The 16,735-nt window shown below is 35.2% G+C and overlaps 1 protein-coding gene across 1 annotated transcript; it reads left to right on the forward strand.

The window, feature by feature from the left end:
* The first annotated feature begins 4,932 nt into the window (after nucleotides 1-4,932).
* On the forward strand, nucleotides 4,933-14,812 carry LOC125647789 (uncharacterized). Its single transcript, XM_048874603.2, has 3 exons — nucleotides 4,933-5,603; nucleotides 6,746-6,827; nucleotides 14,353-14,812. The coding sequence occupies exons 1-3, from the start codon at nucleotides 5,038-5,040 to the stop codon at nucleotides 14,368-14,370; spliced, it is 666 nt and encodes a 221-aa protein (XP_048730560.2). The 5' UTR covers nucleotides 4,933-5,037; the 3' UTR covers nucleotides 14,371-14,812.
* Nucleotides 14,813-16,735: the final 1,923 nt, after the last annotated feature.

Consider the following 16,735-nt stretch of genomic DNA (forward strand, 5'->3'; position numbering starts at 1 on the left):
AGACAATAAAGACAGTCTTTCAGAATTTCTATGTTGATGATTGTCTCAAGGCAGTGAATTCTGTAAGAAATGGTGTGACATTGGTGAAAGATCTAGAGGAACTGTTGAAAAGTGGAGGATTTCATATATTGAAGTGGATCAGCAACAGTCGAAAGGTCATGAATTCCATACCAGTTGCTGATAGAGACAAGGAGGTCAAGGGTATGGATCTTGACTGTGATACTCTACCAATAGAGCGATCTCTGGGAGTCCAGTGGTGTGTAGATTCTGATATCTTTCAGTTTAAATTGGACTTTAACAAGAAACCACTTACAAGACGAGGAATTCTGTCAATGGTAAGCAGTGTGTTTGATCCACTGGGATTTTTTAGCTCCACTACTACTCAAGGCCAAAGTCATTCTACAGGAATTGTGTAAACTTCAGTTCGGATGGGACACTGTTAAAAATTATGTTTCCAATCCTCTTGCTGACGATTCAGATGACGAAAATCGTATCAATAAGGCTGAAAATAAGGCCCTTAAAGAGAAAAAGGAAAGAATTCCAAAAATATCTTTTCTAATGATGTTAGGAGCTGTGCTCCGTTCACTTTTCCTAGGCAGCCTTTTCGTGGACCAACGCCCTTTCACTTTGGATTCCCCGGTATGTCGGGCCCGAGATTTCCCATCGGCTTTTTCCACTGTGGGAAGCCCGACCATAAAAGAAAAGAGTGTCCAGAACTCAAGCTCGGCAAATAAGATGGAAAGAGAATCTAATCTTGTAAAAGATGAGTATCTTGCAGAAAATATCTATTTTGACATTGCACAATTTGGTGATTGTTATGAATACACAGAAAATGGCAAAGTCTGTGTTAGAGGTCGCTTAAAAGCAAATATTCAGTTCTGGAAAAATATTGATGCGTGCAAGTTTATCATCGATACAATTGATTCTGGTTACAAAATTCCTTTTTATTCTTTACCACAGGGTAGATTTTCTTGTTACAATAAATCTGCTTTACAGGAGGATGAGTTTGTACGGAGCGCAATTACCGACTTGCTGGATAGTGGATTGGTTTCTGAGGAGTATGAAGTGCCTTACGTTACTAATCCTCTTTCTGTTTCAGTTAATTCTAGCGGCAAGAGAAGACTCATTTTAGATTTGAGAGAAGTAAATAAACATATTTGGAAACAATCAATCAAGTATGACGATATTAGAACTGCTTTATTATACGTAGAAAAGAACAAATGGTGTTTTAAGTTTGATATCACTAGTGCATATCATCATATAGATATTTTCCCAGATCATCGGAAATATTTGGGAGTTTGATGGCCATACTCGTTATTTTCAGTTCAATTTTTTGCCATTTGGCCTTACTTCTTCTCCAAATATTTTCACAAAGCTAACAAGACCTTTAATCAAAAAATGGCGCAGCGAAGGTAAGACTATTCTTATGTACTTAGATGATGGTTTTGGTTGTCACGTTGAGTATGATCAAACGTGTGAAATGTCCAGACAAGTTTATTCTGATATTATTCTATCAGGCTTCATTCCAAAGGATGAAAAGTCTATGTGGATACCTTGTCAAAGTTTAGAATTTCTAGGCATCCATTTGAATTGTGAACAGGGTACTATTCATGTCCCATCTCGTAGACTTAATAAAGTTGCAGATACCATTAAGAAAATTGATTACTTTCTTGAAAGAAAGTTACCTATAAAGGTAAGACGGGTAGCTAGTCTTGTTGGTCAGATTATTTCTATGTCTGTAGTTATCGGCAGTGTTTCTCAACTTATGACGAGATGTCTTAGCATCGATACATCTTCGGCTACATCTTGGAATAGTATGATATTTTTGTCGAAAGATAGTATTGATCAGATTTCATTTTGGAAACACACTCTGGATAAAATCAATTGTAGAAAAATGAAGTGTATTTCAGGCTCCAATCGAGTGGTATACACGGATGCTAGTGACACGGGATATGGTGGATATTGTGTACAGACAGGAAATTCTGTTTCGCATGGGGTATGGGATGAAAGTGAGAGAATGCAGAGTTCTACATGGAGAGAATTAGTGGCTGTAGAAAGGGTCTTATGCTCCTTATTGCCTTTCTTGGCAGGAGAGAGTATAAAATGGTTTACAGATAATACAAATGTTGTATGTATTGTTAGAAAAGGGAGCATGAAAAGAAATTTACAAGAGGTTGCAATGAAAATATTTCATATTTGTCTTGAAAATAATATCCGTTTAGAGATAGAATGGATTCCTCGAGAGATGAATGATCAAGCAGATTATCTTAGTCGTATTGTTGATTTTGATGATTGAGGGATAGCTCAAAACTTATTTGATGAAATTTCTAATGAATGGGGTCCTTATGACATAGATTTATTTGCTTGTGATTATAATACAAAAGTTGAAAAATTTTGTTCCAGATTTTGGAATCCTTTTTCCTTTGCAGTAGATGCTTTCACTTTGAACTGGAATGGATGGAATGCATGGATAGTTCCACCGATTTATTTGATTCCTCGAGTATTAGTATATTTATTCAAATGTAGAGGATTTGGCACTCTTGTAGTTCCTTTGTGGGAATCTTCGGCTTTTTGGCCTATTTTTATTTCAGAAAGTTTTAAAGCACATACTGTGGATTGGAGAGATCTCCCTGTTGGGAAAGAAATTTACACAGCTCGTAAATTAAATCTGGCATTTTTGGTAAAGAAAATTTAAAGTTTAGAATGCTTGCAATTTTGCTTGACTTTAGAGATAGCTCTTTTGTAAAGAATGAAGTTTTTATACGGAATATATTTTGCATATTTGAATTTCTTTTTCAATATTTTCTTATGTCATTTGATATAAACTTGATATTTGCACTTTTTGGTGCGCATTGCTATTTCACACAGATTTGATTTAGGTTGATATGGATTTGATTTTGTGCACATTTTAGTGCCTTTTGCCGTTTGGCATATAGTTTTGAAACTATTTTTCTGGTAATCGATGATAATTTTTGTGGTTTGATGTTTATACATATGATATTTGCATAACCCTTTTTTGGGTGTGAAAATGTAAAGTTCTTCATTTTATGGCAAAGTTATTGACAATTTTTTGCGTATAGTATGCTAATACGAGTAGCAAAGAAATGAGAATAGTTTTGAGATATTTATTGGATTGGTTTTATTACATTTGTTTTTTCAGAGTTTTGGAAAAGATTTTATACATTTGCCGAAAAAGTTACAGGACAAAGTGTCTTTACTTCCTGGTATTCTTCAATCTTCACGAGCGGATTCTACGACAAAGCAATATTGTGCTAGTTTCCTAAAGTTAAAAAAATGGGCAAAAATCCAAGGAATTGGGGATCACGACATTTTTCCGTCTAACGTTTTACATGTTTCAATTTACCTGGCGTGTTTATCACAGCAAGCTAATTCTCCATCTTCTATTATTGAAGCATTTTACGGAATAAAGTGATATTGCGGGGTGCCCGCTCCCGACAGATAATCATTTTGTGAGGAACATTTTAGAAGGAGCGAAACGTATATCATCCAAACCTATTTCACAGAAAGAACCGATTACGGTTGAACTCTTACGAAAAATGTATTGCAAGTTATTTGATCGTAATAATTTGTATAATCAACGTACCATATGTATGTGTCTACTGTCATTTTCAGGATTCTTGCATAGTAAAGAGCTTATCAACATAAAGAGATCGGACGTGTCTTTTTTCAGTGATCATGTTGAAATATTTATTGAATCTAGTAAGGCGGATGTTTTAAGAGACGGAACCAGAGTAGTGATTGCGAGAGTGTTTCCCGATTTATGTCCAGTTCGTAATCTTGAATTATACTTTAGTTTGGCAGGAATCTAAGACGATTCTCAGGGCTATGTATTTTGTGCCGTTAAGAAAACTGAACATGGCTTTAAGATGTGTGATTGTGGTAAACCCCTCTCTTATACTCGTGTACGTGAGATCTTCATAGAGGCTTTCACGGGACTTGTGAATAATATCAAACACTACGGACTTCACAGCCTGCGTTCGGGGGGAGCTACAGCTTCTGTTGTGCGGGGGATTGCAGATAGGCTATTTAAGAGACACGGTCGATGGCGTTCAGAATCCGCAAAGGACAGTAATGTGAAAGACCCGATATCAGATAGATTAAGTGTTTCAAAAAATCTTGGACTCTAATTATGTTGTGTTTGTATGCAAAGAATTTTGTCATTTCTATATATTTGATATGTATTCTATGTGTTGATTCATAAATTGTTATAATTTGATTTGGTATTTTCCCCGTTCTTTATATTTAAGCTGCTACGTGTTGTTGCTAGTCCAATTTATGTGTTGTTATTTATTACTGATCTTGTATCAGGAATGAATGGATTTCAAAGTAGAATTTGAAAGTTTTCAATTTCAAAATATTGTTGTACTTATCCTCCACTTTTTATCCATATCAAATTTCTCTGGTGTAGCATACATCCTTAAACCTATGAACTGTATGGTTCATGGTAATAAACAATGCAATACGTGTTTCTTCTTTGGTGATTTTAAAATCGTGTCGGAACGATTCTGCAATTTTCTGCTACATTGCCGGTATATAGGAAACATTCTACACGTAAATGTGTCGAGGGTCTGTCCCGAGTTGTATTATTTTAACCAGCCATTGCACTGAATGAAGTCTCCGGTTTGAAAACAACTTCGAGCTCAGTCGTTAAACCAGAAATGTGATTTAAAGATAAAGTTGCATGTACGTATTGTTCAGTTAACCCGGAAGTTTTTCTAGTATATTTAAATAAACAATTCATATCGATAAGCTGTAAAATAAAACTGAATATCTCTTGGAGTGTTTTAAAATTGCATAAACTCTATTTTGTAATATACGATATTTTATTTTTCACTTTATATTAAGTTGTCTGATCAAGGCCTTGGCAATATTTAAACTTCCTTTCATAAAATTTATTTCCTTTTAGATATACGCATGTACATATCTGACGTAAAGCGTGTCACCTCATCGATTTTCGACCTGTAATCGATAAATTTAGATTCTCGGTTATCAAAAGTTGCTTGAACACGAAGGAAAATGTCTGCCATAGTTGCTGGAAATACAGAAATTGGACTGAAAAGGGTCGGGACTGCTGTTACAGTTCCGGCGCATCCAATAGCTAGGTTGATGTATTACTTACGATGTATTTGTCAGGTCCTTAGCTTGGATGACCAAAACTTAGACCGACTGACCAATTTCACCCAGTACTACACTTTGACTACCGAGGAACTGGATGCTTTACTCGTTCTTTGCATTTTGTTAAGTCCGGATAATTTGGTTGGAAAATGCATTTTCGAGGATGAAGAATTGTGTGGGAATTTGGTGACACAGTTCTATGAATTGAGCGCAGTACAGAACCGGTTTGTGGTAACAGATTCTGTTTTACTTGGAAGTCAGCAAAGGCATGTGAAGAAAATCATGACGTTTAAAAGATCCTTTCTGGCTGATTACTACATTATTCCCATTGCAACTTTCGCTGACAGATTACGATTAATAGCATCTGGTATAGACAACGAGCCCATTAGAATGCAGCCTTCCATCGCATATGGATCGACTGTAATCGTCACTCAGCCCGGTGCCAGTAATTATACCACTGTTGCCGAGTAAGTTGGTTTTTTTAGGGGGGTCAGCTTTATTGAACTTCCCTAGGCCATAGCGCACATGAATATATTGTATAGGACGTTGGTGTGGGCCCCTTCACGTCCTCGTTTTATTTCAAATAACACTAATCCCAAACACGTTCTTCAAATAATACTGTATAATCCTATGATTTAAGACAAAGGAGTTATTGCAAATCACGAATACCAAATAGACAATTATTATCATTATTATCAACTGAGAGTTCGTTTTTACAAAATGATAGGAAAAAATATAAGAAGTTGATCACTGTTCGTTACCTTCACTTTTTCCTATTCACGCGAGTTTTTACATGGTGACTATTTACGGGGATCCTTGCCATGAAATTTGCAGGCAGAAAATTAAGAATTTTAGTTGATGATTTTATTATCAGAATGAAGTGTGCATAAATTTAGACAAGTTTTGAAGCTTTTTCAATTACGTTTTGTGCTCTATAAGCGAAGATAATCCCGAATTGTTAACCTTATGATACATTCCTCGATTCATAAATATTCATAAGATAACAGCGTTGTAATCATCACGTATCCCGTTCTTTGGATGATAATCACTGCTGAATTTGAGACCAGCACGGTTCATCCAGATTTATATTGATATTAAGCAATTTCCTCATGAATTGCTACATATTTCTCTGCTAGTCGTTATAAATTGTTGTTTTTTATCGGGGGGGGGGGGGGGGGGCAACAATTCACTGTTTTAACGGCTTTCTTTTAGAATTCTTCATTTTAAAAAAATCATGCACGTGGTTTTCTGGGAAACAATGCAGACTCCCAGAAATGGAAAGTTTTAGTATTTGCATTCGACATATTGACAGAAATCTCAAAATGGTAAAGATACGTTCGTTATTCAATCATAGAAATTGACCATGAAAGATTTGCACAAGTAGTTGGAAACGAGTCTTGTGTATAGATCATTTAGGTGCATGAAAACAACATCAATGTGGGTAAGGTGTCAGAATCAAGAAAGACAATAACAAAATTATTTAACACCCCTCCCTCTTTCTGTATATAATATGAGATTACTGCATTCACGTAAGCTTTAACAAATATGATAAATAGATGATAAATTGACTTACCTTCCACATATTTTATACCTGTTTTATTATTTTTAGACGGAAGTGTTATGAGAGAGGCTGCTTACATTTATGTATCTCCTGTATATTTCCCTTATGGTGGTTCGTGTGGTGTTGTTTGGTAAGTAGAGCAGAGAAATTAACATGGGGTTCAAATAATATTCACTATACGTCTACTATATTTGCAACAATATCTAAGTTTAATGAAAGAGAGATCTGCGTATTTTTCAGATTTCTAAATTACTCAAGTTTTTGTAATATTTTCTTTCGTAAACCATGCTCATCTCTACGCAGATCGATTCATTAATTAAGACTTTGTAGATGCGAACATGCAGTTCGTTAATTACCTTACTGTATCACCTGTTTACATTGTACATGTATACAGAACTTTGAATTATTCTGCACGATCTCATGCATGTATTGTACAGTGCATGCTGCTGTAGGAACTTGTGGATATGGTGGGGGTAAATTACCGTATGAAAGCCTATCAGTCATGGTGCGTTTCTATTGTAAAATTGACTCTAATTTAGAATTTGTTTGTTGAAGTGTTTTAGGTTGGTTGGTTGTTCAATGTCCCGTCGAGAATTGTTCACTCGGTTGTAGGTGAAGTACCAATATAGTTAGATTTATGCTGAACGCTTGCGGTCGAGGCAATGAGGGTGCTTTAACGTGTCAACGCCTGTCGCGACACGGGACCTCCGTTTGAAGGTCATATAATATGGAAGACCACCGATTCTCACTTATAAATACGGAGCAACTGGCGAAGGAGCAAACACTGCCTTTGTTTGCGTGTTACAGCTGTAGGTTTGACACGGTAATAACATGATCGGGGCTCGAACTCAGGACCTCCCGGTAATGAAACGAACAATCTACCACTGCGCTATCACGACCGGTGAAGTGTTTAAGGTCCCTTCCAACAAATTTTATTTATATTTAGATTTCACCAGCTGTACATACTTAGACCTACTAGTATGCATCAAACCAGTGCATGCCACAACATGGGACCTCATCCGTATCTCTTTCATCCACACGCCGGGCGTTTGTAAAAGTAGTCAGTAGACACTATAACTATTTTACGACTGATTTGACACGGCCAATGTATGAGTAGGGCTCTTACTCACGACCCCCCCCCCCTCCCCGGGTCACGAAGCGAACGCTCTAACCACTAAGCCACCGCGATCGGTCAGATCTAGGAACTCTGCATCATTATAACACCCTCTAGAAATATTATTCCCTGCTGCTATAATAACGTGTTATGCTGTATAACATCAGTTATTCTGGAAAATTCTATATACACGTATTTTAGATATTTCAAATACTCCCGACATGTGAAGTAAAAATCAAATAGCGATAAGCAGTTGTAGTACTGATATTAAACAATTTCAAAAGAAAGTCTCTTAAAGAAAGATCGGGTTCATAATTTAAAAGCATCGGGTATGTTATTCATTTACTGGAGCCATGAGGCCAGACAAGAAACCATTGGATTTGATGTTTAATGCCGTTTTACAACAGTTGACAAAGAATTTAATGTAGCTGAAGAATGCAGATATTACGGTATGTATACAAGCAATTTACAGTGTATTTTATAGACTGGTTAATTTTGCTCTAGATAGACATTAGGATTCTTGCTTACAGTGTCCATTCATTAAATGATTTAATATTGAATTTACTATCAAAATAACTATGGTATCATCAATTAGAGACATGTGTGAAATTTAACACTCTGGTTATATGGGGTCTACCTGTGGTTTTTTCAAAAGATTATTCTTATTTGCAATTTTATTTTATTTTTTCAGAGAGTGTTCTGTAGCTGTTCTTCATGAATGATTGTGAATATACATTTCCAAAATGAGAATTTTTAAAAAGTTTAATTGAAAAATTGCACTTTATCCAATTTGTACCTTCAACCATGACTTTCTAAGTGAGTTTTCTTTGACTGCGATAATGTGTATATGAGTACAGATCCTTTGAAATACATAAAAAATGGGTGGAACTGAAGGTGGGCGGTGGACTTGTTGTGGATGAAACTCGAGTGATTTTATGACCAAATATTGAACAAGTGCATGTCGAAGTGAACAAATCAAAGAACTGCACATGGTTGCAGATGTTTGGTTTTATCAATTTATCTGTAACAGTTCATTTGTTAACAGAGCTTTGAATTGTAACTCTTAAAGTTTCATTAGGATGTAATAAATATTCCTATCAGAACTTAAGTGAAGTTTATTGAAGAGTTTTCTTTCTTTTTTTTTCTGCATTTGTTACAGATTTCCGTATTTCTATTACAGATTTCTGTATTTATTACAGATTTCCGCATTTTTCCAAACAGATTTCTGCATTTCTGTTAAAGATTTCCATATTCCCTCATTTCCACATTTTAAAAAATTTTCCGGAAAAAGAGTCCCAAAACTGCCGTCCGCATTTTTTTCATATTTTAAGGTATTACTCTACATCGTCATAATGGCTGACTTCCTTTAAAAACATGGATGACAAAATCGATATCAGCAATATTTGAGTTTCCCTTTTCTATTTAAATACCTAGCCGAGTAGCTCAGTAGGTTAGAATACCGACTGCTGAAATGTAGGTCGCAGGTTCGAGTCCAGCAGGGGTTTTAAATTTTTTTCAGATTACCTTCTACTAAAACTGTATTTTTTGACAAAATAAAGTAAATTTTCAAATTCAAAATATTTTTGTACATATCCTACACTTTTCATCTACATCAAATTTCTCTGGTGTAGCATACCTCCTTAAATGCGGAAAAATCTGGAGTAGATCTCCAGATGCTGGGCACGAATTTCCCTATACGGAATTTTCGGTGGAGTCATTGAAGTGTTTGTGACATTAGGAGATGTACATGTACGTGCACCTGTTCAATATACCCAGAATGTTTACTATCATAATCCCTCTATGGCTGCTATTCACTAACCCAAAGATCCTACGTTAAATGCTCCTTTTGGAACGTGAATGGCGATATAAACATCAGCAGTATTATAGGGTTATTGAACTTATATTGGTGAATATTGGCACGATTTGGCTGTGAAAATGCACGAGTTTGCGAGTGCATTTTGTTTTGACAGCCAACGAGTGCCAATATTCACCTATATAAGTTCAATAACCCTTTTATTATATAGCTAAAGTATTTAGTTGTTAAATTAAATCCCCTTTCACTCAAAATACCCCCAAAATAGACGAGAATTCATCAATATTGGCATCTAAGGTGAAGGTGTGCAATATCAGCATGCATTTCTTAACTGTTCAATATTTAAACCGTCATTAATGCATGAAGCAAACTGATTGTGTGAATGGGGACATCATAATTTATGTACAGTAAAACATTTTGCTTAACGTAGTTCCACACTCCTGTGACGTCATAAGATTTTCCAAAGTCAATAATTTAATGACTGGAACATAAATTTTGTTGGAGTCTTTTTCAATAGTTATTGTAAAAAATCTTGTTAGCCATAAAATATTTCAAAAGTCTTAGTTATATTTGAATAGTCAATAATGTGTTTCAAAATATTGAATCCAAGGACAATAACTCTGTTTTCATTAAATTATTTATCAAGTCCATTATGCAATAGATTTCCTATATTTTTCACAAACATTTTACCAAGGTGATAAGAAATTATTATCTGTGTCTTTTCATGTAATTACATAAAATTTTAATCCATCAGTGGTTTTGAATAGCTCAGCTGTATGGTGCCAGACTTAGGTTTTTTTATGGGGGTATACATACTCTGGAAGCTATAGATTTGAAATTATTAAGGAAAGGTATGGATTTTTTTTTCATAAATAACTATAACAGGTGTACATCTACTAATATAAACAGAAAAAATGATATGTAAACCATGCTATAAGGAAGTTGTGTCCATATTAGTTTGTTTTTTAACATTTTGGAGAATAAGGCTAATTCAATAATTTTGCACTTATTATACTAAAACTTTATGAACATATTGAAAATGACATGTGTTTTAGTTATTGACATGTTTCCTGATAAATAAATGCAATTTAAATTATTATTATTATTTTTTTTTTTTAAATAACAACAGAAAACTGTTTCCAATGAATTTCATAAAAATCTACATAGGGGTACATGACTTCAGTGGTGACTGTAATGAAAATTAATATGGAAATCCTTAACTAATTTGCCTTTTTTCATTACTCTGAATGTTAATCTATTGATTCCAAACAAAAAAATGATACCTAAACCCCAAAAATTCAGGACTAAGGACCCACCTTAAGTAAATATCAAATACCGGCTCTGTCAGATTCGGAGGACCGTCGTCTGCCATTTTAGATGTTAACGTCGTTACGGTAACGTCAATATTGAACGCTCATACTCGGAATGTTTCGGGCACATTCAATTTACGCAATGCAAAGTTAGCGTTCAATAAATTCTCAGGATATTGAACGCTAACATCCTCTAGATTTTACGCAGACTTTATAATAGACTATTTATTAGCTATATAATAAACTTGTATATTCGTTTTCAATTGAATTGCCTAGCTGGGTGACCCAGACTGTTAACTTGTCGCCTCCGGATCTGTAGATCGTGGGCTCGATTCTTGCTGGGGTTTTAATTTATTTTCATATTACTGCATTTTAAAATAAATAAGGTCAATTTGAAAATAATACTGTACATACATGTATTCTGCACTTTCTATCCATTACAGTTTCCTCTGGTTTGCTATCCCTTATTATTATCATCCATTCTTTAAAGGTCATAGGAGATGGGTTTTTTAAAAAAAAAAAATTGTTTTACACGAAAATGTGTTCTTCTTTAATTACTTAACACATGTAAAGTAGTCATTGAGAAAAAAAATCGTAAGGTAACAGGCGCTACAGACCGTCAAATGTTGCTGTGGTGTGAAGTATCAAAATAGTAAGATGACTTATCTCCCTTGCTTGATGACGTCAAAAGAGACCAGCCTGACGAAAATGTGTATTTGTTTATACATGTACTAACAACTGCGAGTTTTAGCCGTCAAAATGTTCAATGTGCTTACATTTAACTGTAATGTAGCAAGTCGGGTTTTTCTATATACTTTTGTCTAAATGATCCAACGTTCAGAAAGACTTGGGTGTGAAATCTACACCGAGAACACAGAACTCGAAATTGTTTGACAAGTCATTTTACACGATTACGGGGGTTGATGAGGATCAGTTTCGTTATTGTATTCACTCTACTTTGGCAAAAACTAATGGGTTTATGAAATTAAATCTTCGACCAGATGCAGTTCTAACTATTTTTGACTGGGCTACAAACCATCGGCAAGCACGGCGAAGACGAGAAAATCCTGCAAAACGTTGACTGTATATAATGACGGTAGACTACATGTAGTATAGATATTCATAATTTAGTATAAACATGATCTGATTTGTTTAGAAATGAAATTTGACTATGAAATAGTTATATGAAGCTCTTCTGATCAGAATTTTTCTCTCTGAATACATAAGTAAATAAATTGAAGATGAATAGGTCTAACTTTATATGTTGGAAGTTGCATTATCAGACACCCCCCCCCCCCCCCCACCTTCTTTTCTGTTTGAAAAAGAATGTTCAAAGCAAATGGTGGAGCGATATTGAAATTACAAGTTTTTATATCAGGCGAAATAAACCAATTTTTACGGTTATACAAGAGTTAGGGGATGATTTTTTTCCTTTAAATGAAGCACTAATTTGCAAGTTGGTTTCCTTATTAGGGTCAAAATTTTAAACAAAATATCACATTAAAGGCCGAGGATTTTGAACAACCGGTCGGTTGAATTAATCAACATGTAAGAAATAAAGCTTGATAAATTTATTTTGTATAAATGAGAACGTTAGCCATTGATAAATTAGGCAGATTATTCTTTTTTTTTTTTTTTTTTTTTTTTTTTTTTTTTTTTTTTTTACGTTTTCTTGTATCCATTTGACTGCCTTCGTCGGATACCCAGTATCAGACGATGTATGACAGCCAAACATACAGTTTCCGACAGGAGTTCCTGCGTACTGTGCAGATTTTCTGGTTATGTACAGCTTATGAACCGATCATCGTCCCACACCCCACGATGACTCAACATATTCCAAAATTGTTTAGAAAGTTTTATTCTGTTTGAATTAGTTTTTCTGGACTGCACACCAGAATTCTTTGGCTACCTAAAGTTGTCTGTGTGACTCGTCCATAACGCATGGCGTACAGGACATTCGGATTTTTCGACAGTTCCTTCAATAACTGGTCCAGACGAAGAATTCGTTCTTCCTCTGGCTTCCAGTTCCAACCATTATACGTAAGAAAGAGCCCTTATAGCGGCTAATGTGATGGTAAATTATTCTTCATATAGGCCCTAATATCGCAAATTTTATTGTAAATGAATGTTAAAGCCATTTATATTTATTAGATTCATCTGTTAAACTAAAATAGCTGCACACGATACTTGTAAAAATCCTATGATAATAAATTCAAAAAACGGCGCTCACGATGTGTGTAAAGGAAATTTCGATCTGGCTATAAAATATATCCGAGTCAGGGTGGGACTTGGGCACATAAAACCAAAGGGGGATGAGGGGGTGCCCACCTTTTTTGTCAGTCAACCTTCAATTTGACCACCACCCCCACCCCCCCCTTGGGAAAAAACGATGCTGCGTCACTGTGTCTTCATGGGGTTAGAAAGCGCAAGTAATAACTATCTATATTTCTCTTATTGTCATCAGAGAATGTACTCTGAAAGTATCGTACATTTATCATCAACCAGTCAGTATTGTTTCAACCGATTCGGAATAAATAGGATCTTGATCGATCTTCTTGTTCGTCCTCCGATGAAAAATCGTAGATGTGGCTGGCATTTGCATTAATTGTGAGTTCAAAGTGGTATCCTTGTATAACAAACTATGGTTCTCCATCCAAAAACTCCTCCAGTTGAGAATAAATCGTCTATGGGTGTGCTTTTGTTTTGATTTGAAAATCTGAGTGTGGTCTCTTATGACGTCACAAATTCAGGAAATCAGGAACGATAATCGGGTAACGATTTTCTATTCCGACTACCTTTGCACTTCAATTTCTTCGAGTTAATATCGTTATTAATCTTAAAAAAGTATTTTTATGAGGAGTCTATGAGACAAAGTTGATAATTATGGAGAGAAAACGTATTGTTAAAAACCGTCTCCTATGACCTTTAAAAAGCTTTGAAAGGATTCTTCGCGCAATTTTTAATACAAATTAATTTCCCTCTCTGTACATGTAATAACACATATAAGGAAAAGAGCCAAATGAAGTAAAACGCCCTCATTTGTGGTACATGTACTTCACCAACAGCTGGTGACGTCTCAGTATGAGTGCAAAATTCTTGATGGGACGTAAACCAATCAGTCTGTCTAATCTCTCAAATCGTATTTGTATACAAGGGGAGGCTGTGTATAGGAGCTTTATTTCGTGTCTGACAAATTGTTCACTTTACCAGAAGAATCTTAAAATGAACTGATTTATTTTACAATCTTTCTCGGGTTTTTAGTTACCACAACGTGTATTTCAAAGTAGAACATATGCAGCTATAGTTTACATATCAGTGCCCTTCTGACTTGACAGTATTTGATTATGTAACCATCCCTTTATATTCCAATCAATTTCTTGAATATAGATTTTTAATGATTAATTTTCCTTCGTTGTAGTGCGCTTGGGAGATTTAAAAGACAATGGAAATCTGGGCACATTTGCTAAGGTTGATGGTACATGTATCCTACATGTACATATTATAATATTGCAATAGTGTGCAAAATAGTGTTCACTCATAGAAATATTGAGTAGAGTTTAGCTACATTTTCAGTTAATTGGAAAGTAGATATGTACACGCACATGGCTGTATTTTGTGGTAAGTACATGCATACTTTATAATCTGACCGTAGAATGGAATCGGATGAGCATCTCTCCTTCACTCCTCATCTGGAACAGGAACATTCACACGTTGTTATTTATGTTTATATCTGTTATACATGCTCGTTATATTTGATCACCACATGTATTTGTATACCCATAGAAAATGAAAGTTCTTTTTCAGATTTTCAGATCTTGTATTTTCTTAAGTGTTGTCAAATGACTTTTGAATACTGTGATTAAAACTTTTAAAATGTATTCTAAATATGTACATATATGGTAGAAACTACGCAATGCATTTCCTGCATGAAATATCGCTACATGAATAGTACATTGTATGAAAGAATTATACATTTAGTTGTCTGAAGGGAGTGTATTAAAAGTGTGCATGATATTTGTTACATACAGTACACCAATGCAAAGATACATATATGTAGATCATACTACACACAAAGACGATGAAGATTTTTCTGTCGATGATTGTAATTACCGGCCACCAGGAGGCGCTGTTGTAAGATGTGAAAGTATATATATATATATGTGTGTGTGTGTGTGTGTGTGTGTGTGTGTGTGGAGTTGTAATGTTATTTAAAAATTACTAAAACAGTGCACTCTTTCACGATTGGAAGAGGATAGGTAATATTTCAAAATTCATTGTGTTTGAGCAGCATTCATACCATTCCAATGTGTGGAGCGTCTATGAATTGAATGAATACATGTAAGTTCACGTTTTCTTAACCCAGTGACATTTCAATTTTCACCTTTAATACGAATTACGATTTAAAGACCGAGCTAACAATACGCCTTACTAAACTAGCGAACTTTGGGAAATCCATGAGTTATTCACCTACCCTGAACAAACAATGTGTATCTGCTGGCAGACGGTAAAGCTTGGTGCAGTTGAAGAATTAAACGAAACTGACCTGAATACCGATTGGAGAGTTTTTGAATTGTTTACATTCCACTTGACTGCAATCATATTTTAAATTAACATCAATCTACATGAATATCAATATACAAAAGATACAAAATCGATTTGTGGTAAATCATGACGATAAACTGCATGGAGATCAATGAAGTTTTGATGGACCAATGTCTTTTATTCAAAACTTAGGTGGTTCATCACACCAATGTTTTATCTAATTGCTTGTTAAAGCACCTCATCTGATCTATGATTTCACCATCAAAAGAGTGATACAAGCTCGCAATTATTTTATATGAATTTTTGTGATATTTACCCCATAATAATAACAAGAGTACCCCAAACGATACAACATACACCCGTTATACCTTCAGTGATTATGTATGTTTCTGAGAGGGGGGGGGGGGCAAAATTTCAGGGCAATGCCTGTAGGCCTATTCATAGCGGGTAAAAGATCTGGAAAACGAAAATGTTTTCTTATTAAGTGATACTACGACTTTGACCTTGAAAAACAATAGACATCCTCCGCTTGGCATAAGATCTATATGTACCAAGTTTGACCGTTCTATCCCCAACGGTTCGGTCTGTATCCTGCCTACAAGTTTTTCTTACTAAGTGATACTACGACCTTGACCTTGAAGAACAAAAGGCGTCCTCCACTCGGCATATGGAGTATGTGTACCACGTTTGACGATCCTAGCCCCAATAGTTCGGTTTGTATTCTGCCTACAAGGTTTTCCTATTAACTGATACTACGACTTTGACCTTGACAAACAATAGACAACTTCTCTCATTTTGGTGAAAAATGTACCGAGTTGTAAGATCCTAGCTCCAATAGTTCGGTCTATATTCTGCCTAAAAGGTTTGTCTATTAACTGATACTTTGACCTTGAAAAACAATATACAACTTCCTCCCATCATGTTGTAAGATCCTAGCCGCTATAGTTCGGTTTGTATTCTGCCAACAAGATTTTCCCATTAACTGATACTACGACCTTGACCTTGAAAAACTAGGCATCTGCCTCTCACCAAACAGGCGTAAAATAGGGTGTTTTGTTTGCAAACAAGATATTTTTGGAGTCCAAATTTCGCTGTGATAGGGTTAATATATGCATATCTTACCAAGCATTACCCGGTACAGTTTGGATCTTACCAAACATTAGCGTATTTTAAGCCTAATTATCATGTAGTAGCTACACCGGCTGGAAATATTGTTTGAAGTTAAATTCTGCGTCCTTCCTCTAAGAACTCTCTTTGAA

The sequence above is a fragment of the Ostrea edulis genome, chromosome 6 (genome assembly GCF_947568905.1).
Source record: "Ostrea edulis chromosome 6, xbOstEdul1.1, whole genome shotgun sequence".
NCBI classification, from domain to species: Eukaryota; Metazoa; Mollusca; class Bivalvia; order Ostreida; family Ostreidae; genus Ostrea; species Ostrea edulis.

What these genes read in the sequence shown, in the direction of transcription:
- LOC125647789 (XM_048874603.2), top strand. Translation starts at nt 5,038, where the DNA reads ATGTCTGCCATAGTTGCTGGAAATACAGAAATTGGACTGAAAAGGGTC. An exon ending in AATTATACCACTGTTGCCGA is followed by an intron (nt 5,604 to 6,745) that starts GTAAGTTGGTTT and finishes TATTATTTTTAG; the next exon opens with ACGGAAGTGTTATGAGAGAG.